The sequence below is a fragment of the Onychomys torridus genome, chromosome 11 (assembly GCF_903995425.1).
Source record: "Onychomys torridus chromosome 11, mOncTor1.1, whole genome shotgun sequence".
In the NCBI taxonomy this organism is placed as follows: domain Eukaryota; kingdom Metazoa; phylum Chordata; class Mammalia; order Rodentia; family Cricetidae; genus Onychomys; species Onychomys torridus.
This window is the reverse complement of record NC_050453.1, coordinates 3,078,255-3,103,466: the sequence shown is the minus strand read 5'-3', so window position 1 is coordinate 3,103,466 and position 25,212 is coordinate 3,078,255. Positions and strand designations below refer to the sequence as shown.

At 49.1% G+C, this 25,212-nt stretch overlaps 1 protein-coding gene across 2 annotated transcripts in view; it reads left to right on the top strand.

Annotated features, from left to right (window-relative positions):
• Kcnh1 (potassium voltage-gated channel subfamily H member 1) overlaps window positions 1–24,278 on the top strand; it is a 309,683-nt gene extending 285,405 nt beyond the window's left edge. For both annotated transcript variants that reach the window (XM_036202710.1, XM_036202709.1), the window contains exon 11: window positions 18,945–24,278. In XM_036202710.1, coding sequence (XP_036058603.1) covers window positions 18,945–19,802 — 858 coding nt within the window. In that variant the 3' untranslated portion in view covers window positions 19,803–24,278. The remainder of the gene's footprint in view (window positions 1–18,944) is intronic.
• The last annotated feature ends 934 nt before the right edge of the window (window positions 24,279–25,212 follow it).

Genomic DNA, 25,212 nt, shown 5'->3' with positions numbered 1-25,212 from the left:
ACTGGATTAATTGAGAGGGGAAGACCTATTCTAAAAACTGGCGGCACCCTTCATGGGCTGAAGTCCCTGACTAAGAAGAAGGAGAGCTGAGTTCTAGCATCCATCTCTCTCTTTAGCCTCAGCTGACACCTTGACACAACTGAGATTTACCTGGGAAGAGCATCTTAATGAGGGATGTCTACATTGGTTTGGCCTGTGAGCACATCTGTGGGAAGAACAGGCCTGGTGTGGACATCAGCCTTCCCTGGGCAGAGTCCTGACTGCATTGAGTGGAAAAACCAAGCTGATTCACAACCCAGCAAGCTTGTGTGCATTCATTTCCCTCCGCTCTTGACTGGGTCTGATGTGACTAGTTGTTGGCAGTTTTCACCTTGACTTTCTGTGATCTGGAGTGGTAAGCCAAATGAACCCTTTGTCCCCTGAGTTATCACAGAGGAGATATCGTGTTTTATCCAGCAACAGATGTAGTGAAACCAGACATTTCTCACTTATGCTGTCATGACGTCCCTGCTGTGGGAGACTGGGCCCTTAAACTGTAAGCCAGAATAAAGAAAGCCTCCCTTCTTTAAGTGGTTTCTGTCAGGTGTTTGTCCCAGTGACAGGAAAAGTGTCACGCACATGCCTAGAACTTGAACCTACAGCTGTGACTTTGTGGGCCTTAGAAAGGAAGCGGCTCCTGTCATCTACCAGACTGTATCACTTGGAGTCATTTGTGTTCCATTTGTCCCGGCTATAAGAAAGGGAGGCAACAGCGTGTCCTCTGCCCATAGAACTATGCCAGCCATGATTGTGGGCCACTAACACAAATGCCTCTCCACCCTGTCCTGAAATGACAGTCCTGCTAATGGAAGACGGATCAGCACTCATGATGTCGAAGTTACCCGACATTTGGGGTTTGGGAGTGTGAATGTTTCAACAATACCAGTTAAGCCCCAGCCTCATCTGAATGATGTCATACTTCAGCCTGCAGCCTTGAGTGTTGAGCTTTGGTGGGAAAGGGGATGCCAGGTGGACACAGCCAGTCTGTCTGTCCCGTTGGAGAACAACCTGTGAAGGGAAAGGAACTGTGTACAAGCCGGGGCAATCAGCAAGCTTCAAGAGGCAGTTTACAGGAGCCACAGGAGAATGGTTAATGACGGTCACTGTGTAAATAGGTGATGTTTACTTTCATTAAAAGGTCTAGTGATGTTTGCTGTTTCATTAAACATCCAGGCATGGAAGGGAAACGTTCTGTTGCCGTAGGCCTCAGGATTCCTGGGTAGCCACAGTTTTCAAGAGCAGAGGAGAAAGTCTCGTAGGTCCTCATATGTTTGTATGTGGGGGTGAGGGGAGGAAGAGAGAGAGCGTACACTCATGCGTGAGAGAGCACAGAGCTCTGGAGCTCTGCAGGTTGCAGGGCTCCAAGAAACCTCAGTGTAGTGCACATAGGAACCAAACGCCTTCTTCCTGTCCACACAGAGCTTTCTTGGGAAAGAAGGGAGTCTCTTCTCTTGGTCCCAGCCTTCCCTCCAAGAGACTCCCTGAAGGGTGCTGCCCTTGGAGTTCATACCTGACTTTTGCAGTCCTGAGAAGGAAGGGGGACAACTCCCTGACACTTTCCTTTTGTGGCCTCTTACCCTCTCCTTGCACACATTTGCTGTATCTCTGAGTGACTCACCACAAAGTGGATAAACGAATGTCCAGACATGAAGCAAGGGAGAGAGCAGGCTACAAAAGCCTTCCCACTTCCCTCGTGGTCACGTGACGTGTCTGAGTAAGAGGTTGTGTTCTTTCATTCTGAAGAAGTTTATTGAGCACTTATGGAGTACCAGGGATTCTGCTTAGCCCTGTGGGGGATGTAGACATGAATCAATCCTGCACAAGGAAACTGACCCAGAGCTTCCTTACACCGTTGTACAGTACATACATCGCTCTCTGCTCCAGGGAGCTGACAGAGTGGGAAGAGCCCGAAAACTCAAGGCAGGAGTTGTTTGGGAAGGGTTGTGCACCTCTGGCTGAGGTGATCAGGGAAGGCTTCATGGAGGAAGGGGCAGTTCTTAAGCTTCTACAGCAGGAGGGAGGGTTCAATCTGTGGTAGGTAGAGAGCAAAAGCAGCCTGGGCTGAAGGAAGCAGGTACAGAACCCAGATGGGATGGTGGTGGGTGTGGGTGGAGTCTGTGTGGAGAGGATGGCCCCAAAGGGTTGTTGTCAGGTCTAATGATGTTTACTGTTTCATTAAACATCCAGGCATGGAAGGGAAATGTTCTGCTGCCATAGGCCTCAGGATTCCTGTATGACATGTGCTCCCATGGGTCACATGTCAACCTGATACCTTGACACACTTGGGTGTGGGTGGCTGCTGAGGGAGAAGCCTGTTTGCAGAGCTCCAACAGTTTGCCAGAACGGGTCCACCTCACATCGTGAAAGGCAGCAGGGTAGGCGCTTTGCTTCTGTCCCAAGGACCAAACATGCCAATGGCCTTTTGTACAGTCTCCATCTCTGTGTGTGCTGAGGGCCTTTAGGAATTGCTGCTGGTGGAGCACAGAGGTCCTTCCCACCTCACACGTGCTGGCTGTGTGCTGCCACATCCTTGTGCAGCCAGCAGGGCCCAGAGGACGTGAGCCTGAGCGCTGCCTTCAGCCTCTTGGCCTCTACTGACTTTATAAAGAGCAGAGCTGGGCAGAGTCTGGGTGGGGCTTCCACAGCCGCCACTGCCAAGCAGCCCTGTCCTTCACCAGTTCTTGATGTAAAAACTCTCCCTGAGAGACCCAGGCTGAATGCCCACCTGCTTCACTACAGGCAGACTCATGGATACCGATGGGTGACGAAGGTTTCCTATGCTGGGAATAGGTCAGCACACACCCTGTACACCCCCACATACACATACACACTCCTTTGTATACACACAGCCATACACACATATACCTGTATTTACACACATCTGTACAGACACACATACACACACACACATACACACCTATATACATATACACAGGTACCTATATACACATCCACACTATACATACATACTCACACATGCCCATATATACCCTAAATACTTACACAGATTCATATACACACATACCCATACTCACACATACACATGCACACCTCCACACACATATATAAACACATACTCATATACACATCCCCATATATGTACACACATACCCATCTACACACAGACATACCTGTACTCTCACACCCCTGTACACCCCCACATATGTACACACAGTTATACAAGGAGCTATGCAACTCTACATACACATACTTGTACTCTCACCAGTATACACCCTACATATATATACATCTACACACATACACACACAAAACAATATACACACATATACATACATACGTCCACCTACACATACATGTATAGCCATGACGTTCATACCTGTACTCACCCATACCTGAATACCCTACACACACACACACACACACACACACACACACACACACACACACACCTACTCTTTCCTAGGCTGTGAATTCCCAGAAAATGGAGGGCGGGCTTCCTCCTCTGTACCCAGCTTTCTGCATGGAGTCTGGCATAACTTGGGCTCAGTACATTTGTCACATGTGAGATGACAGACAGCAGGCTGTGGTAGCCAAGGTCCACCTACACCCCTTGAGTGTTCTGGCATTGGCTGGCATGTCCTTGAGCCTCATTTTTCTCCCCTGCAAAATGAAAATGGGAGCACTGTCTGAGGCAGGTGGCGAGAGCTGCCCACCATGCTCTGCTCTGTGAGAAGAGGCTGGTCTGGGGTTGGGAGAGCTGGCTCCTCCGCCAGCCTGCCTCTTTCTGACCAGAAAGCCTGGGCCTCAGTTTTCCCATCTGTAACACTGAGTTATTCAGCATTAGCATCAGCAGTTTTGGATGTTTTCTTTTTTATAGTCAAGTCATTAGATGTCTGTCAAACCAGTGCTGGATCCCTGGCCCAGGCTCACATAATCCCAAAGAGTCACTAAAGCAAAGGCCGATCTTATTAGACTTTCGAGTGCAATGTGTGTTGTCCCTAGTGCAGCAGTGGCTGTGGGGACAGGGCCTCCACAAGCCCTCAGGGAACATGCCCCACCAGGTGGGTCTGCAGGCTGAGTGCTGGGGGCTGGTAGCAGAAACTGAGGGAACACAGCTTCCCTCCTGCTGTCCACTCCCCAACCTTGGCAGAGGGCAGAGGGCAGGTTTCAGCAGGAATGACACCAGCCATAAGGAGGAGTCCTGCTGGCCGCTGGAGGCTGGAGGCTGGAGCCCGCACTCTGGCCTTGGCCCCACTCCTTCCCCTTCGCTGTCCAAGTCTCATTTTCCACATCTGTGAAATGGGGCCTGTAAAAGGAGCCTCCATAGGGCATCCCAGGAGTTAGCAAGAATACACTATTCCAGGAACCTGGCATGTCCCCTGGCCTCAGTGTCCAGTGCTGGCACCAGTGTTGATTATGATTATAGTGGGCAGCACCCTACCCCTCCCCAGCCTCCATCCCCCCACCCCTCCCCAGCCTCCATCCCCCCATCCCTCCCCAGCCTCCATCCACCCCAAGGCCCAAACCCTGGCTGATAATGGAGAGAAGAGGAGCTGGGTTTTATAGCAGGGTGGAGAGACACTCTGGATGAACACTTGCTGCCCTTATCTTACAAGATGTGTGGGAAGAAAGGGTCCTGACCAGCTAATCTTCATGTCTGAAAAGAAGTGAGAGGCTTTAAAAGAGGATTTAATTAGGCAAAATCGAGTACTTGTATATGAAGTTCCATTAGCTGATTAAGTTGGGACATGGCCACTGAAGGAACAGACTGTGAGAAAGAGGCAATGGAGGGCCAGAGGAGCCAGGGTCCTGCCTCCCTCCCTTTGGCTCCTGTTGTACAGGGAAGAAGACTCCTGTCAGAAGCATCAGCCAATGCCAGCTGTCATATTGTTAATGATGGGTGGAGTCAGGGCTGTCTGTCTGGACAGGTGCCTGTGGAAAGTACAACCCCCTTCTGGCTCTAGTCCTGGGGGAAACAAAGGAACAGAGACAGGAGTGGCTGGCGGAAGGATGGTGGCAGCCCCAGTCTCTAATCTCTCCGCCTTGGAGACTGTTACTGGGAATGCAGATGATAACCTAAACACCCTAATGACCAGGAAGCCACAGACCCTCCTCCTATTGAGACCAGGGGCAGGCTGCCCCTCCTGGCTCGCTTCCTCTAGACTTCTCAGCAGAGGGCAGGGAGGGTCCCTGCCATTCAGACATGGTGTCAAGTGGTTCCAGAAGCTTCCTACTTGACCCAAGGGGCTTGCTTTATGGCGTCTGCATAGCCAAGGGCACCCCTCCCAGTCTGGGTGTTATGTCTGAATGTTGTGTCCCTGAGTGATGTGTCGTCTCTCACAGTGCTGCCGGATGACGGGGATGTTCCTGCGCTTCAGCTTGGAGCACCATCATTAAACACCATCCTCTCCCTGCGGGCTCATCCAGCAGCTGGGCTCATCCAGCTGCTGGCCTGCGCCCTGCTTGGAGGCTGGGCTGGTTCAGTGTGATTGTACACTGAGATTTCAAACCCAGGGGGTGACCCCTGAACAGTGGACCATTTCACTCCAAAGCCGGGTGTGGTGGGCATCTGCTGTGTGCCCTATGTGTCATGGCACAGGGCAGAGTTAGTGGCATTGATGCCCTCTGTAGCAGCAGCCATGAAGAAAACCTAAATGAGATCCTGTGCAGGATAAGGTATCACCGCATGACACTGGGCTGTGTGTGCTGTGCATGCGCCAGGCACTCATGTGCACCCTTTCTTTGTATCCTTATAGTGGTCCTAGGAAGAGACACAGTCACCCTATACAGATGAGGAAGGGTGCTTGGGAGGTTTCAAAGACTCCATCAATGCCATGTGAGATGCTTCTTCCCGGCTCCCTCGTCCACAGTGCAGGCTGTTATACCTCAGCAGTGTGGCCTTGGCATGGTTTTAATATACACTTATTATTATGAGTGGGACTGGGGCGTTTCTCACGTGCTAAGACACCAGTTCATCTCCTTTCCTGTGGCCTGACTCCATCTTTGAACGCATTTAAAAACTGGAATAGTACAGCTTTCTTCCTTATCAATCTCTAGAAGCAGTTTTTGGCTTATCAATTATAAATATTTTTTTCTATTTTGTTGTCTTTTAACTAAGATAAAACATTTATTTATACTGTGTGATTTCTGGATACTTAGTTTAAAAGGACTCCAGTAGTTCTTTTAAAGAAGTGGGAGGTGGGAGAGGGTAGCAGAAGGTGCTTTTTTTTTTTTTTTTTTTTTTTGAGACAGGGTTTCTCTGTGTAGCTTTGCGCCTTTCCTGGAACTCACTTGGTAGTCCAGGCTGGCCTCGAACTCACAGAGATCCACCTGGCTCTGCCTCCTGAGTGCTGGGATTAAAGGCGTGCACCACCACCACCTGGCCAGAAGGTGCTTTTTAAACACGTTTCTGAAGGATAAGTGAAGCAGAGGAAACCGTACAAAGCTGAAAAAAAGGAATTATGTCTGTCTGCTTTCTCCTACAAAACTCTCAGGGCTGGAGAGAGCTCGGCTCTTCCACAGGACCTGAGTTAGGTTCCCAGCACCCACATCAGGAAGCTCAAAACTACCTGTAACTCTATTTCTGGAGAAACTGACACCCTCTGGCCTCTGTGAAAACCAGCAGACATGCAGTGCCTATAAACTCATGCACACACACACATCCATTCACATACATTTTAAAATTCATTCATCCATTAAAATGAATCTTTCATAAATAAAAAAAAATCCCACCAAAACTGTAGTCTTCGAGCACACCATGATGGGGGCTAGGACATAAACTTCAGCATTAAAACCAAGGTGATGGCCTGGAGTCCTGTGCTGCAGTGAGGAAGCCTGGGCTCCACATCTTCACCTCACACGCCTTGGTGAGTGCTCACACAGAGCTCAAAAGAAAAGTGTTCAAATGAGAACACACAACAGACGTATCTATGGAACAAAACAGTTCACTATGAAAAAGAAATGATCAAAAATAAGAAAGACCTTTATGTTTTGGAAAATAATATGTAGCCGAAAATTTAAAACAACACAAAGCCTGGAAGATAAATTGGAAAGATCTTTCCGAGGGTGACAGAAAGAAGACTGAAGGAAAAGGGCAGAAGGGGAAGGAGTAAATGGAGACATCAATGCTACATCTCAGCTCAGAGAACTTCAAAGATGCGACAGAGAAAAACACCCATCAGCACACTACTTCAGAACCCTAACAAGAATCCCTGGCTGGCCAGAGCATCAGATGTACACTGGCTTGGATAAAAGAAACCCTGATCAAAGTACAGAGCTGTGAGATGCTGGGACTTTGGAGACAAATAAAAATAAACAGATCCTGAAACCTTCCCGAGAGACAGACACAGGTTCCACTCAGAGCTCTGTAGTCAGCGGGCATCATCCTCCGTCACAACACTGACCCGTGTAGTTAAACTGGTGGGCCGATAGCGTCATAATGTTGCTGGAAAAATAAATGATGCTGTGTTTGTTTCTTTTCCCATCACTGTGACAAAAGCCCTGCCAGCGGTGACTTAGTAAAGGATGGGGCTTGCTCTGGTTACATTCTGAGGCACAGTCCTTCATGGTGGGGAGAGTATGGCAGAGGTCACGGATTGCAGATGTGGCAGCAGGAGCCGACCGTTGAGGAAGCATTCTGTACATGCGACAGCTAAAGCTCAGGAAACCAAGTAGCTCCCTCCAGGTCTGCAGCCAGCACACAGTGGGGCAGGCACTGCCCTGGGCTCTTGCCGACATCTCTGCTGGCTCCTAGATGCTTCAAGGGGACCCCAGATCCAGCCACCCCAAAGATGATGGCAAAGAAATGTGGCAGAGGACACTCAGGCTGTGGTTTCTGGTGAGGGCCACCTAGGGTGCCACCACTGAGCGACTTAAAGCAGCAGAAACCAATTCTTTCTCCAGGCTTTGCCGACAAGAAGTCCAGCATCAGCGCTGGCTCTTTTGAAGAGTCTGGGTGATCTACCCCAGGCCTCTTGGAGCTTCTATTTATCCAGCCTTCACTCCAGTGTCCGCCTCCATCTGCACAGCCTTCCCCTCTGAGTCCCGTACGAGGGAGGGCATCCATCCTTGGGTGTAGAGCCCACTCTAATGCACAATAGGGTAATTTCAGGATCCTTATTTTATATCTGGAAATAACATTCCAATATGGTCGTATGCGAGGTGTTGAGTGGACATGTGCTTTTGAAGCCATAATCTAATATCGCACTAGAGAGCACAAAGCACAGAAGTGACAAATGCCACCCCTGGTAAAACATGCCAGCTCTGAGGCTCCTGCACAGTGGTGCCGTCTCCTTCCTGAGCCGCAGTCCCAAAGCACACCCATGACTGCGTGTTACTGACAGAGAAAGTTTCTCCTCTGTCTGGGGCTGACCTGGTGACCTAGGAGGCATCAGTGGAGCATGGAATGCCAAGGGCAAGGCTCACTGTCTGTCCTAGCCTTGGAAGGAACATCTAGTGTCTCTGTGGCCTGTCAGCAGACCTTCCAGGTTTCTGTTCTCAGAAGGCAGGTGTGCAACCATGACCGGGACATCCTCTTCCCTTTTCTCCCATTGATCATTTCTAGTTAGTATACGAACTAACAGGTTACATCGTGACGTTCATTCATGTGTATCATTTCCTTTTGTTCATGTTTACCGGCCCCATCCTCTTCTCTTGGCTGGCTCCCTCCTTCCACCACCCCTGCCCAAACAGACCTCCATCTGCTTTCATGTTTGTGTCTCCTTGCTCTCTTACTCCTCTCTCTTTTGACCCTCTTCTCACTTCCCAGCATCGCCTTCCCCTTTTTCATCAATATGCGTACATATGAACTTAAATGTAGAACTCTGTGTATGAGAAAACATGTTAAAATTTGTCTTTTGGGGTGTGATTTGCTTCATTTGACAGTCGATCTCTCTAGTTCCATCCCTTTCCCTGCAGTTGTTATAATCTCATTTTTTTTCTTTATGGCTGAATAAAATCCCACCATGTCTGTGGACCACATTTTCTTTACCTGTCATCTGTTGATGGGCATCTAAGCCAATTCCATACCTTGACTCTCATGGCTAGTGCAGCAATACATCATTCATGAATAATGCCAAGAGAAAGTGCTGAGCTGTATGGTGCGCCGTCTTCCGAGAGCCAGTGGTCCCCGAGGACACATCTCCAGCCTCTAGAATTTTCCTGGCTAACCCGGAGACCCCTCTTACCCAGGATTGTGCTTTAAGGTCACTGGTTGTTGGCAGGGTGACTTGAGAGAAGCTATTCCAATAACCAAGCACTAGCTCCTGTGTGTCAGAGTCCATCTTGTCTTGAGCAATCAAAGTCAGGATTTTGTCTGCAGCCATTCCTCCATCCTGCTTCATGAAAGGGTTAGGCAGCTTAGTGTAGCCAGTGACGGGAACCTCAGCGGTCTCTCACCTCCCCTAGGCTGATGCTACTCCCCACTAAAGTGTTCTGCTCCAGAATTCTTTAGGGACATTGCTCTGACAGAAACACTGGAGGGAGGGAGAGAGAGGAAGGGAGGGAGGGAGGGAGGGAGGGAGGATCATAGATTGCTTGGGCTCACAGTTGGGGGTATAGCCTATCTGGGAGGGGCAGGCATAGTGGCTGCTTGCTCATGTCTCTGCAGATCCGGGATCAGAGAAAGGGGAATTCTGGCCCTGAGTGTTGTCCATCAGCGTCGGCCCCTCCCTCTGGGACTGTTGTCGCAGGAACACTGTTCTCTTTCCATGGCATGTGATCTTGACATGTGCTGTTCCCTGTGTAGAACACCCTCACCCAAATCCTTCACCTCTGCCCTATTTCTAGCTCACCCTCTGGAGTCGTCTCCAGGGCACCCCCACAAAGAATAATTAATTGCTAATTTACTGAGCGACTATCTCACTATATCCTGGTGATATCTCTAGAGACTATATTATCCATGGTGACAGCTGAGGAAGCTGAGGCCTGGGGACCCTGGTCACCGCCTCGATGGTGCCTAGAGCATGCGCTGACACTGTCCGTCACTCAGGAGTCTCCCCTCCTCCAGTCTGCTGAGAGCTTCAGCTCTGAGTTCATCATCTGATTCCCTCATCCTGGCATCCCTGGAGGACAAGGACATGCTTTATCCCCTCCAGCCCCAGGTCCTGCTCTGCCTCAGTCTCTCTGGTGCCTCCTCTGCTCCCTGAGACTCAGAGGGCATCCAAAGTTCTGGGCAGTAAAATATTCCTGAGGCTGTTGAAGGAAAAGAACAAACAAAACATAGCATTTGATTCTGTAATGAGTGGAGGGGTTTTTCAAAAGCAAAGTCCAGCCAACTGCCCTCCTATCAGCCCATCTATAGTTTGTTTTTCCAAAATTTAAGTTTCTTAAATGGCCTGGTTTATAAATCTTCAAGTTTTATGCTCAACTATAAAACCAGGCAGGGATACTGATGGAGGGCTGCTGGCTAAGGAGATCATGAAGAAAGCTACATCACCCAGGTCTGTTAGGGTGTGAGGGTAAGGCCAAGTCCCCCTGCTGCTCTGTGTCTCAGTATAGCCTGAATGAATCAGCACCAGGCTGGACTCGGCCCTGGAGAGAGAAGTCTGGGATCCAGGCTGCAACAGAGCTGCCCTGTGCTGGGGAGAGCCCCCTACATCAGGGAGATGCTGTGTGAAAGGGAGCTGCTCCACGGGGATCCCCTGTGCGTGGAGCCCTCTGTGCAGGGGCCCCACAGGCAGGAAGTACTCACTGTGTATTGCTGGGCCCTGGGTGCTCCACTTCAGAGAGCAAGCTGGCTTTTTGAAGTTTAAGTAAAAATTATTGAAAAATGATTGCAAGGGCTGGTCAGCCTGTCCAGTCATTTTTCAGGGACCAGGGGCTGGGACACACACACACACACACACACACACACGCACGCACGCACGCACGCACGCACACACACACACACACCCTGAAAGTCCCAAGTGGCACACAGGAAGTTCTGGAAATATAGGTGGAAGCAGAGAGGTTCGTGAGGTCGTGGGAAGAGCGGTGCCCACTCTAACACACAGGATGGCAGAATGTTAGTAATCCAAGCAGGCATCAGTCCTGGCCTCTTGGATACTGTTCCTGAGAGCTTGGTACATGGGCTGGTCTTAGCTGTCACAGGCCACTCACATTCTGTGCACACAGTCTGTACATATTTCTGAGGCATAGCCACATTTGAGGACCATCCAGCTAACCCCACCATGGGCATAACTTGCCCAAGGTCATACAGAGGCCAGTCAAAAGCAGAGTTAGGACTACACCAAACCTGTGCTCTTTCTGTTCCCCTCTGAGCATTTCAGATAGGGGACATGCATCAGAATTCAGTATAAAATAGGATAGTTTTCTTTAGGTTTGTCATGATTGTCTACGATTCATACCTTAGCCCGTTCTTGTTTGCTTTCTACTGCTGTGATAGAACACTGACCAAAAGCATCTGGGAGAGAAAGGAGTTTCTTTGGCTCACACTTTCATGTCACAGTTTATCACTGAGGAAAATCAAGGCATTAACTCAAGCAGGACAGGAACCCAGAGCCCAGAACTGAAGGAGAAACTATGGAGGATTGCTGCTTATTGGCTTGATCCTCAGGGTTTGCTCAATTTGTTTTCTTATACTGCCCAGGACCACATGCCTAGGGTGTCTCTGCCCACAGTGAGCTGGGCCCTCTGATTTGACATTAACCAAGGAAATGCCCCAGGCTTGACTGCAGGCCAATCTAATGGGGTATTTTCCCTGCTAAGAGCCCCACTTCCCAGATGACACGAGTTTGTGTCAAGTTTGCAAAACACTAAGCACATAGCCCCTACTCATGGAAGGTATGGAGAAATGATGGGTTTAATGTCATTCCGCATCTGCAGTCCTTTCAAATGGCTTGTTCCTACTCCGCTAACCACCATTCCCATGGTGTCACGGCTCCACCTGCTCCACTGCCCTCCCAGGCCTGCTCTTCCTCTGCTTGTATGGCTGCGACCCTCTTGTACCTTGCAGGGTCTCCTGCTCTCCTTGGTCTTTTCTGTCACTTGAGTGGGGGGTCAGATCTATGAGAAGCTAGGTCTTTCTCGTGTGTGTGAGTGTGTGTGTGTGTGTGTGTGTGTGTGTGCATACATTTGAGTTAACATGCATGTGTGTGTGTGTGCACAGGGTCATCTTCACTTGATTTTTCTTAAAATGGGGTCTTTTGTTGAACCTGGAGCTTGCCAATTGGCTAGACTGACAGTGAACCCCAGGGGTCCTCCTATCTCTACTCCCAGGCAGTGTGTTTACAGTCAGGCACCATATACCCAGACTCTTTGATGTGGGTGCTAGGGACTGAACCTGGACCCTCGTATTTATGTGAAAAGCACTTATCCATCTCTCTAGCCCTGTGAACTGTCTGCTGAGGGAGCCAGGCGGTCGATTGTTCTGACTCATCTCAGATCACAAGAGGTTAATTTTTTTTTTTTTTTTTACAAATAAAGTTAAAAATAGTTGCTCACAAGCCTTGCAGCTTAAGGATCTGAGTGTCCATCAGTTCAGCTCAATAACTACTTATCAACAGCCTCCTGGGCTCAGGCCATTGCTCAGGGCAGTCTCAGAGGGATGTAGAGATGCATGCATGGTATACAGTGGCCATCCCTGCCCTGTGGACTTCCTCCATTTCCCAACATTTTAGTAAGACTTGGAATGTGCAGTACTCAGCTTGGGCCTCCCATCCCTAGCCTGTCAGACAAGAGAAAACATGTTCCCACAAGCTAGAAGGACTCTGGCTGGACCCAGGAAGGGTTTAGACCTATCCCATCACTTCCAGCGAAGGGGTAGCCAGTCTCCAGGGCTGAGTCTTTGCAGTGAATGATTATGGACCTCTGCATAGTCACCAGCACCTCTCTTTTGGAACAGTCTCTAGGTTTATTTCATGGGAGGAAAGAGGACAGACTAAGTCCTGTCTGTGTGACATTGAGCAGGTCATAACTCTGCTTCCTCTACTGTCAAATTGCAATGGTGATTCTTGAATGTGCACCTCACAGGGAACATTGTATATTAGCTGATTTTCTGTTACTGTGATAAAAACATCACAACTGGAAGAAACTTGAGGAGGGAAGAGTTTATTTTGGCTTAGGGTTCCAGAGGGATGCGTCCATCATGGCAGAGAAGTGTGGCAGCTGGTGACAAAGAGGCCAGAGCAGGAACCTGAGAACTCACATCCAACTGCAAGCATGCAGGACAGAGAGAATCCTGGAAGGGCAAAGATTTAAGCTCTCAAAGCCTCCCCTAGGGATGTACTCCCTCCAGCAAGGCTGCACCCCATATACACCCCTCCCCCACACGCCAAACAGTGAGTCTAAGGGAGACATTTAAAACACCACACCCACCGCACCTTAGTTCCATAAGATAATACTCTTGAGTGTGTGGGCTAAACTATACAGCAATACTTGAACATATGATAAATTATTAAAATTACTAACTGCATTCTAAAGGGGAATCTTGAAGTCATCTAGTAGTTTCCAAAGTAGTTTCTTGGGCCATGGAAACATTTCCTTGAATTTTTATAAGGAAGTTCACAGAAACAAGCTTGGCATTGAGTTGATGGGACCGGAGAAGTCAGCAGAGAGGACCAGTTCAGGGCAGCTTGCTCAGCATGTCGAAGTTCAGTCATCAGACTGCCCAGCCCCACACCCCATGCAGCCCCTTCCCATGAAATTGGGTGATTTTCCCTAGGAAGATCGAAGTTTATTTATACAAAAGGAAAATTCAACAACAGTTGTCCTCATTCATTGCAAAAAATAAAATATAGATTAGGCCTCCTTCTAAATATCCCCTCCCTGAGGTGTAAGAGTTTGAAAACTGGACAGGGATAATGGAGTCAGTTAAGTTGGGTCTGAAATGACAAGCGCTAACAATGGAAGACCTTCAGAAGTTTACTTTACATGCTACACTTCAGGAGCCTACATGGTGTGCATAGAATAAATCTACCTGTTATCTCCTCTTTCCTCGTGGGATCACACACATCAGAAGCAGGTTTTAGGGGACAATGTGGACAGACTCCTATGCAGAGCATCAGCTTCACAAATGGGAGTGGTCATAACTTGGGTACTGACAGTTTTAGTGCTGTAAATGCTGGGCGTGGTGATAAAAATGGAAAACGTTGGAGGCTAGATAGATGGCTCAGCAGTTAAGAGCACTGTCTCTTCTTCCAGAGGTCCTGAGTTCAATTCCCAGCAACCACATAGTGGCTCACAACCATCTGTAATGAGATCTGGCGCCCTCTTCTAGCCTGCAGGCAGAACACTGTATACATAATAAAATCTTTTTTAAGAAATGGAAAATGTGACAGTTTCTGAAGAAAGTGACCAACTAGGAAAGGGTTTTCTCACCATGAGTTGCAGTCAGTAGAGGAAACACACACGTGGCTGCCCCCTGCTTGGCACCATCGGAATGGGTCTCCTGATGTTGGGTGGAGAGAGTCAGGGGAGGTTGTTGGACTATTTGACTGCTAAATTCAATCTTGGAGCTCATAGTTAAGACAAGTTGAAGGGTCAGAGTAGAATGTATGATAGGAGAGGGCCTCGGGTGGAGTGAACCAAGCTTTACCTGGGACCTGAAACTATCTAGCATGGCTAGGGGCAGGAGAGCTGAGCTAGGACCATATCATGCAGAATTAGCTGAATCTCAGAGTTTGGATTAATGCAGACCCACCCATGGGGCAATGAACCTGCAGGGAAGACACACACACACACACACACACACACACACACACACCCTCAATTCCAAGGCTCAACAGTACTGAGGAGACATGTAGCCTGGACAGGAAACTATATACAAATACAGAGGGTATCCCACCCCATAGACTGAGGGAATTCTAGGAAATGGTACTCATTTGAAAGAGCAATTTGGGGAATTGGATTAAGAAATTCTGCATATGGGGCTGGAGAGGTGGCGCCATAGATAAGAGTACTGACTGCTCTTCAGAGGAGCCAGATTCTATTTCCAGCACCCACGTGATGGCAAACAGCCATCTGTAACTTCAGCTCCAGGGGATCCTACTACCTCCTCTGATTTCCATGGTCACTGCATGCACATGGTACACAGGCATACATGTAGGCAAAACACCCATACACACAAAATAAAAGAAATTCTGAATGTAACTTTCCTCCCAACATGCCTAAGATACATTTGCCCACTCAGGTTCCAAGAATCCTTACAATAAGGCATGGACTGAAACTGTGCCCCCCCCATAGCATTTTAAAAGCCCAGGAGACACTGTGAGGGCAGAGTAGCTATGCTTCCAATCAGAGCCTTATCTACACAGAAAGTATTAGGGTTACAGGTTGGAGGTCTTGGCCCCATTGCTGAGGCACACTCCCACCTTGGGGAACTGTGAGTGTTCAGATGGAGGAGTGCTGATCCTGGTGACATAGACCTCATTGTTACAAGCTGCATGCAGCAGCCAGCCCTGTCCACTCTATCTAAAATGCTCGTCAAAATGCGTGGTCATGGCTGCTGCTGGCACAGATTCCACTAATGACTTCAAACCAGCAGATGAAATCATAAAAGCGCCCTCAACTCCACATCAGCAAAGTGGCCAGGGCACATCAGTCTCATAAGACCTCCCTTAGCCTTGTCCCTGGGTGGTGGTAGGGGGTGCTGCTGTCCAAAGTGGGGTGTGTGCTTTGGTTCCTTGCCTCTTGGTGCAGATGGGCAGCCTCTGGCATCTGTATGAGGCCAGAGATTCCCAAATAGGAAGTATGGACCTGAAGACCAGGACCCCAAGGAGAGGCCCTGGCTGACCATCTCTTCAGATGTCGTCTGGGTCAGTCTCAGACTCTAAGCCAGGGCCCATTGAAGAGCACAGCATAGCCACCCTTCCTGTGCACACTTACATGGATGCTTTTAAGCCTTGAAAAGCCTATCTGGACACTGATGTGCAACCTCCCAGGGTGAGTTTTATGATGCCTTCTTGATATCAGCAGAACTTCTCTCCCCAGGCCTGGCACAGCTCATCTGAAGTCTCAGGGGTTGCCCTTGACAGACAGAGAGCAATAGTGTGCTCTCAGGCAAACCTTTCCCATTATGATACCATGACCTCTGGAGTTTCATGTTTCCAGGTCAGAGACATTCTCCCTCTGGCTCATTAACCAATATTACCTATTTTTATTCATTTCTTCTACAAATATGAATTGAGAGCCTCCTAGGCACACCAAAGAGAAAATCATGGACAAAACAGACAAACACTGGTCTCTTGGGTCGGGTGATAGGAAATTTAAGTCAAAGATAATATGACATGCAGAGTACCGCTCTAAGCCCTTAGGGCTTTCAGTGGGGGTAGATACAGATACAAACACATGGTGTCTTGTTTGAGAAGACTAGAAACCCACTCAGCCTTGCTCAGCTGGCAAAGGCCATGGGGTTGGGAGGCAAATGTTAGGAGTCAATTAGAAAGTTAAGGCAGGAGTTAACTCCAGCAGCCTTGTGTCTTCATCTACTTCCTCTCTCCACCCCACCCCCCAGCTGCCTCTCTATGTTCCCTGCTAAGAAAAGGCAGTTCCATTACTACTAAATGTGGTGGTATTGTGTTCCCCAAAATATTGTGCACCCTAATAAACTTATCTGGGGTCAGAGAACAGACAGCCACTAGATATAGAGGCTAGAAAATGGTGGCACTCACACCTTTAATCCTAGCATTCCAGAGGCAGAAATCCATCTGGATCTCTGTGAGTTCAAGGCCACATTGGAAACAGCCAGGCATAGTGACACACGCCTTTAATCCCAGGAAGTGATGGCAGAAAGCAGAAAAGTATTTAAGGCATGAGGACCAGGAACTAGAGCTTTAGGCTTTCGAGAAACAGTTCAGCTGAGATTCATTCTGGATGAAGACTTAGAGGCTTCCAGTCTGAGGAAACAGGATCAGATGAGGAATTGGCAAGGTGGGGGTAGCTATGGCTTGTTCTGCTTCTCTGTCTTCCAGCGTTGACCCCAGTACCTAGCTCCAGGTTTGTTTTTATTAAGACCATTTAAGATTCGAACTATAACTAAACATGGGTCGAAGATTGAGAATAAGGCAGCAGAGCTGGGCAAACATGGAAGATGTCAGAACTACAAGGCAGGATGATTGAGCTCAGTGGATGTGTCAGGCTTTCTGCAGGAGCTTGCTCTGGGCCTCAGCTAGAGGGGACTTAAAACTTGATGAAAACCTGGGCAGTGGTACTGGGAGAGGGTGATGGTTGCTCTCCTATTACTAGCCCTTTGTCCTCAGATGTCTGTAGCTGGGTTTCCTTGGTCCTCTCAAAGTGGATAGGAATCTTCTGAGTCCCCTGGCTTGTACCCACAGATCTAGGCAACTCATGAGGCAGGGCCAAGGGAGGGACAGACAGAGGGCCAAGGAAGGGACAATGGGAGTAGCATCTCAGCTGGTGAAGGCAAGGACAAGTTTGGGAATAAATGGAAGAGAAATGCTACCCAGTGAGGATCAGAAAGCTGCAAATGGGGACCCATGCAAGTAGCCTGAGCATGTGACCTACCTGCCATTGACCTTGGTGTGAAGCCATCTAGTGACAGGTGCTTTGGCCAAGAAGTCAGGGCAGAGGCAGCAGCCTGTGACACAGATAGTTGATCACTAGTGTCAAGCAATCTGTGTTTATTGGGCTTCTCCATGACCACAACCTTCTTGTTGGTCATATTTGAAAACCCCCTGAGTGCTGTTATCAGAGGGGGCCAGGGCCCTTGGAAGAGGTGGGACAAGCTATATTTCATGTGCTTTTGGGTCCTTGAAGGAACGGGGGTGCCAGAATTGAATGCTATCACACAGTCACTTCAGGCTAACAAGTAGATTTCTTCTCCTTTTGTGAAGACGTCAAGACTTATAAGTAAGACTCTCATCTGGCACATAGGGCAAAGGTCTTACTACTTTGTCTGACCCCAAGGCCATGCTCTTGGCATGCCACCACATATGCCTTACCAAGACCTGGGAGTCTGCGACAATCCTAGGACATATTGATGGCTGGTCTAGGGTTTCCTGCACAGCTCATGTGCTCTGGGTGAGGAAAACGGAGGAGCCATTTTTCTGTACCTCAAGCCAGCACTCATACAAGGAGGACAGCTGCCAGGTGCTTCCTCGGGGTCAGAGTGTGTCCTGGAGTCTAACTGCCACTGTGACATAGCTGCAAAGGGCAAGTGTCCCCAGGGCTCAGCTGCTGGCTGAGCAAAACACCTGCCACTATGTGCAGGTGGGCTGATCTTGAGGGGCCGTCTGTATAAAGTGATTTCAATAGATCTGGGGTTCAATGGCTTGGGTGCAAGACTCTTGTGGCCACAGCTTATGGTGTTATGCAGTGTTCAGACACTCTGGGTCTTGCTTTCATCATTTTAAAATTGGGATGCTGTGTGTCTCCGTGACCTTGTACTAAGGAATACCTGAAATAACACAAAAGTGCCTATGAACTGCACACACTAATTAAGTGTTGGTTAGCATTGACAAGCATGGGTTAAGGTCAGGAGTCTTTGTTCTTAGGTTAACCCAAAGACCCTAGCTTGTAGTTGTCATAGCCACCCACATTAAGATCTGTGGGCAGCACCGACAGTCCCAACAGTAGCAGTAGCCCAGTGGTGATGTAAGCTAACTTTCTTACACTGCAGTGTCACTTACACTCAAGACATTTGAACTTTGTGAGAAGAATCCCTGGGGCTTTTTATCTCAGAGGTTCAGTGGATTTCTAATTTACTAGGTGTCCTGGGAGGATGCAGTTTGGGCAGCCAGCCTCCCACACGTAGGTGGACTTTGCTCCTCCTGAGTAGGATAGCAGTGTTCTGATGTTGGAGAGCTAAAAGAACCAGGTCAGGAGAAGGAAGGTGATGATGTCTGTCATGAGGAATGGCCCTGAGGGCTTGCAGGGCTGTGGATGTGCTGTGGGCTACGGCCCTTGGTGTCTGTGTTGACCACAATGTCAGGGTGACTTGGCATCTGGAGCTCCTTCCAGCTAACACAGGGTGTCCTTTCTCCCTTCAGATTGTATTCCGGAAGATAAGCGATGTGAAACGGGAAGAGGAGGAGCGGATGAAACGGAAGAATGAAGCTCCCCTGATCCTGCCTCCTGACCACCCTGTCAGGAGACTGTTCCAAAGGTTCCGCCAACAGAAAGAGGCCAGGCTGGCAGCAGAGCGAGGGGGCCGGGACCTGGATGACCTGGATGTAGAGAAGGGCAATGCCCTCACAGACCATACCTCAGCCAACCATAGCCTGGTGAAGGCCAGTGTGGTCACGGTGCGTGAGAGCCCTGCCACGCCTGTGTCCTTCCAGGTGGCCTCCACCTCCACAGTGTCAGACCATGCCAAGCTACATGCACCAGGATCTGAGTGCCTAGGTCCCAAGGCAGGCAGTGGTGATTGTGCCAAGCGCAAAGGCTGGGCCCGGTTCAAAGATGCTTGTGGGAAGGGTGAGGATTGGAATAAGGTCTCCAAGGCAGAGTCCATGGAGACGCTGCCTGAGAGGACAAAGGCATCAGGAGAGGCCACGCTGAAGAAGACAGATTCCTGTGACAGTGGCATCACCAAGAGCGACCTTCGACTGGACAATGTGGGGGAGGCTAGGAGTCCCCAGGACCGGAGCCCCATCTTGGCCGAGGTTAAGCATTCTTTCTACCCCATTCCTGAGCAGACGCTGCAGGCCACAGTTTTGGAGGTGAAGCATGAGCTGAAGGAGGACATCAAGGCCTTGAACGCCAAAATGACCGCCATTGAGAAGCAGCTTTCTGAGATACTCAGGATACTAATGTCCAGAGGGTCTGCCCAGTCTCCTCAGGAGGTGTGTGAGATCTCCAGGCCCCAGTCCCCAGAGTCAGACAGAGACATTTTTGGAGCAAGCTGAGAGGATCATTTCAAAACAAACTAACAAACAAACAAACAAAAAAGACAAAAGCCTGCCCCCTTGCCCTCAACACCTCTCACCACACCACCCACATGACCAACAATTTTCAAAGTAGGCTTTTCCTGACAGGAAGTCAAAGTGGGACCAAGTAGCATCGGTGTGGATGTGTGGGCTCTGGAAAATAGACGCAGGAACATGGCCGGGTGCCCACCCTGCAAGATGGCAGCTGCCTCTCAACCACCACTGAGAGTTGGGGGAGAAGGGGCACACCATCTATCTAAAGAGTATTTCCTTTAAAATGTTTTACCAATGTGATATTTATAAAAGATTAAAACTACCAGGAAAGGGAAGCAGCCATGTGGAGACCAGCGGAAGAGCTCCAGGAACCCCTCCAGAATAGACCCCATTGGGCTTCTTTACCAAGCCCCTGGAGACCACGACAGGCGCAGGCATGTCTGGGCACTCACCACCCTGTGTAGCCACATCTGACCCCACCATCTGGTTTCCTGTTCTTGTCATTTGTAACACACTCTCAGTGAGGGGAGCTTGATGGACAGGAGAGCCTTCCCACTCTCATGGCAGAGATGGAGATCGAGTGCTGTGCCACGGACAGGCTCTGGGCTCCTCAGGTTTGCTTGCCCAGAAGAGGTAGGGCCAGGGTGAGCCAAGAGGACCCTCGGCGCTCCACAGTCTGCTCTGTGGGATGATTGATGTGGAAGCTCCTGGACCCAGGGGACCCTCTGGCACTCTAGGCCTCACAACATGGGATTCTCTGCTGCTCCCCCTCATCCTCTTCCCAAGATCACTCACGGCTCTCCTCAGGGTGTGGGACATCGAAAGGAAGGGGCAGGAGCCCAGCGTTGCTTTCCTAATGACGCAGACACACACACAACCTCAAAAATGATTGTAGCAAGTACTAGGTTTCTATTTTGATTCTCATGGGATTTTTGTCCAGTGCATGGGGTCATTAGAAGTCACACGGGAGCCACACTTAGCCTTATTTGAAAGCCAACCTATTTCCTACTCTAAAAATAATGGCAGGACCATGACTATTCTCTCTTAGGGAGCTGGAGAAAAAGGATGATGCATTGGTTTTCAAAATGTCTCAGTGATAAGCTGTGGCATGTGACAGCAGAGCTGTGGTCTGGAGGAAGGTTGGGGCTCAGAGCCATGGTCACGGGGCCATCTCTGTGGCATCCAAGTTTCCACATCATTACGCTCAGGGACACTTGCTGCCTCAGTCACTTGAGGTCATGTTGGTTGGTCTTTTCTGGATGGCATAAGACAGGTCAGGGAGCTAGCTCAGGTGCATGAATACCTGGAGGGCTGTCAGGGGTGTAACCCTACCAGGTGAGCCTAGAAGCTCAGATCTGCAGTGAGCTTTGGAAGAGCAATTAGGAGAGCAAGTGAGTGACATGGGTGCCTCTGCTTAGCCTTATTTTGTTTGGGGAACCTGATGTTCAAGACCTGCCCTACCAAAGATATTCAGTGTTCTGCTTGGAGGCCACAGCATATGCTGGGACTTGACGCATGGTTGTCTGTACAGAATGGATGGCCCTTCGAAATCAAGGGTGTGCACATATCTAGCTTTTAGTGCAATGCTTAAGGGCTAGCCCCTGGCATCCCTAGACCAAGATGCAAGTAGGTTCAGTTTCAGATGGCAGTATTCAAAGATACCCGCTGGCGACTCTGAGCAAAGTGAGGCCTACAGTCTCCTAAGCTGCTGCCAACTACCCATGGGAACAGACTGTGAAATACTGGAGTTACATATGCCAGCTTCCCCCAAATGTCCCACAAGGACACTCTTCATACATACTCATTAGCCTGGTTCTTGAGTTCAGGAGCACTAATGCTTAGGGTAGGATGGGCCCCATGGTCATGTAACACTCAGCCTCGGAAGCACCTGCTCCTAGAGATCCTTCTGGAAGTCTCTGAGACCTAGTGGGCCCTCTTGCACCTTGCAGAGGCCCTGTTCTCCTTGGAAGCTCTTTCTGAGGGGGTGAATCTCTTTAAGATGTATCTCCCCATCTGGATGATCCAGATGCAGAGAATTATTGGAGAGCCCACCCTTGTGTCAGGCTGAACTCTGAGGTCAATGCAAATTGTGCTGAAGTCCTGTTAGACTGAGGTCCACACTCTGCAGGGGGCATCTCTGCTCATCTTGGGGTTCTAGGAATCTAGGGCCTAGGGGTTCCTGAAGGTGAGAGTGAAGAGCACATGAGGGTGACTTTTATTTTTCTCCATTTTTACAGCATTTTTGCTATGATTGCCTTCTCTGAAATAAATTTTAAATGAGCCAGCCCATCTCTCTTTACTTTTATGGCATGCATTGGACCAGAGGCTGTTCTGTGCAAACTTCACCTTTACAAGGACACAACTGGTGTCTTGAGCAAGGACCCCAGGATTCAGATACCAGTGGCCTGCACCTTCCTCTATTAGCCATTATTTGGTGGCAGGGGAGAGACCAGAAAACAAAGAGTGATTAGGTAGCAGACTGAACACTGGGATTTCAGAAAATATTATGCTGAGAGACACTGTTTTTTTTTGGAGGGGACAAGCACATGATGTGGTACACCACTGTCCAGGGATGAGCACATGATGTGTTCAGGGATGAGCACATGATGTGGTGGTACACCACTGTCAAGTAAGTGCTGACCACTTGGTCTCTCTAGATGAGCTATTATGAATATCATCCACAGTGAAGCTCCATTTCCCAGTGGCTATCCAGACAGGCTAGTTTGAAGGGAGGCAATGCCACTTGGACTGACGGACCTGCTTTCTTCCTGAGGGCATTCAGTAGTGTGGGCTAGGCATCAGAACCAAAATGGCAGAGTCAGTGTTCTGGTTTTGGTAGGAATGCTGCCTCGTCAGCCATGCCATCCTAGAGGCAGCTGCAGCCTCCTCTGCTGGGCACACGACAGGCTTTGTGATGCTCTGGTCTAGGCACAGCTAACTCCACTTCTCTGCTTCCTGCTGGAGCAGAGCCCAAGTGTTTGACTGATGTGCCCAACACAGCAGCCTGGCTGAAGGTTTTCTTTCTTGTTTTTGGTGCTGGAGGTCAAAGTCAGGTCCTTGCCCATGCCAGGGAAAAGCTCTATCACTGAATGATACCTCTGGCTCCCCAGCAACCTTCTGGAAACACATTTATTACTTTGATTTCTTGGTATCTGGTTCCTAGGGCCTGTGTTAGCCTCCATGTCTTAGAGCCTCTGTGCTGCTTCCGCACTGAGGATGGCTGGGCAAGGAGCAGAAAGACTTCCCACCCACTGTGCACAGACGTCAGCTTCCAAATCCCTAAGTGGAAGGAGAGAATGTTAAGACAGATGCCAGGTACATCCAGGTTGGAAAAGGGACTGACTGAACTCTTTAGAAATATCAATCAGAGGCAGATCGTCATCTCCTTGTCACACTGACATCTTACAGGTACACTCCGGGGCCTCTCGGGAGCCCTGGCGAAGGTATAAGTTGTAGATGTACACACAACTAAATTGCTTGTGCTCTGTTTTGCAATAAAGATGTTTAGCCTTAAGAACCTTGAATGGAACTCCAGCCGCAATGGGGCTGCCAGTGCCCTTTCCTACTCCCTCTCCTAACGTTGCTTAGAAAGGAGGCCTGCCTAGGTTCCCTCAAGCCCTCGGATGGCCTCTCCTACCCAAATGTCGCTGCTCTGTATACTGCCTTCTTACTCACATCAGTAAAAACTATCTTCACCAGCTCCCATGCTCTCCACCTGGAGAAGTCTTTAGTGTCCCTGAAGCACTGACCCTCAGCTTCTGAGAAAGGACCATTTTCCACCCGAGGTGTTGGTGTTGAGATGCATTCCTTGCCACCTCCCACAGTTCAAAGGCATCAATGTGAATTTACCTGCAGCTTAAGTCAGTCTCAAATGAAACTTCAGTTTTCACACTAGTGTATCAGAACCTTTAAGGATGGCCTTGAATTCCTGCCAGACCTGGTGGGGGCATCTCCACCTGCCACTCAACCTTCCTTAGAGCCATTGACTCTTTATCTGTGACTTCTGAGTCATCCACTGACCCATTGGTCCTTGAGAAGTTTGCAGCTCTCCTATCAGAAGACAGACTGTGTTTATGGTATGAATGCAACACTCCCCCTCCCCCATGAATGTAGCCTCTTAATATTCAGACACTGTATTTGTGCATCAGTTGGAGACTGTCCACACTGCAAGGACATTTATACTCATGAGCTGTTCATCATTGTGGGGCTTCTCATACGAACACTCTCCATCAAATCCTGCCAAATCCTTTATTGTGTTTTTCGTTTTTTTCCTCTGTCCGAATGAGCATGAATAAACGGAAGTGCAAATGAGCTGAGGCTATTTTTGTGGTCAGCCAAGGATGCTGCCAAGAGCTCCACTGTGTGGCTGTGGTGTGGGGATGTGGAGAAAACTTGGGCACTCCATGGATGATGATACCCCCTTCTTGACATTTTTAAACAAGCACAAATGATATTTGTAAAAAAAAAAAAAAGTTTAATTTTATTTATTATGGTAATAAACTATTTTATATGTGCTACTTGTGACATTCAGTTGGGTGCTTTCTGTTCTTCCAGCAGTTCTGTGCATGTTTCCTGAGACCTACCTGAGTGGCTGGCTTACAACCAGCTGCAACTCCAGCTCCACTTGATCCAGCACCTTCTTGTGGCCTCAGAGGCACCTGCACACACATGACACACATAAACATAACAACTCTCTTTAAAAACTGGTCTTGGGAGCTCTGATGTGGATGGAGCCCTGCACCAGTCAGTTTTCTTGTTGATGTGGCAAAATAGCAGAAAACGGCTGTTACAGTTCAAGCCAAATGTCTGAGGTGCCTAACCTATCAAAGCAGATGCTGGCTGCCAGTTTCTCCCTGTATCCCTCAGTCCCTACCTGTTACAGGGCCCTCCTGGCCGGCATACCCCACTCCCTACCCTGTACTTCTCTAGCCCAGGGCACTGGGCTGTTCTTTCCTATGTAGTCCCACCATTTTGGTTATCCCCTCTCTGTGGGCCTCCTGACTGTTGCACCTGGCTCCCTTTTTCCCCCTCTCCCTTCCTCCCTCCCTCTCCTCACATGGCTCAGGGTCATGTCCACTCTGGACTCTCTCGGATGTCCCTGCCTCCAGCTGTACTCGCCCACACATCTATAATAAACTTTCCCTCCATCGCACCTAAGAGCAGTCACTCCTCTCCCTTTTTTTCATTCAGAAATCAGCTTTCAGAAAGGATTTATTTTAGCTCATGGCTTGAGGGTGCTGGTCACATTGATGGCATCCTCGATGGGAAGCAGAGAGAGGTGGGTGCTGGGGCTCAGTTTTCTCTCTCTTTTTCTGCAGTCTGGATCCCGCCCAGGGAATGGTGCCACCTGTATTCAGGGTGGGTCTTCCTGATCTAGAAATCCTTCATAGAAAAG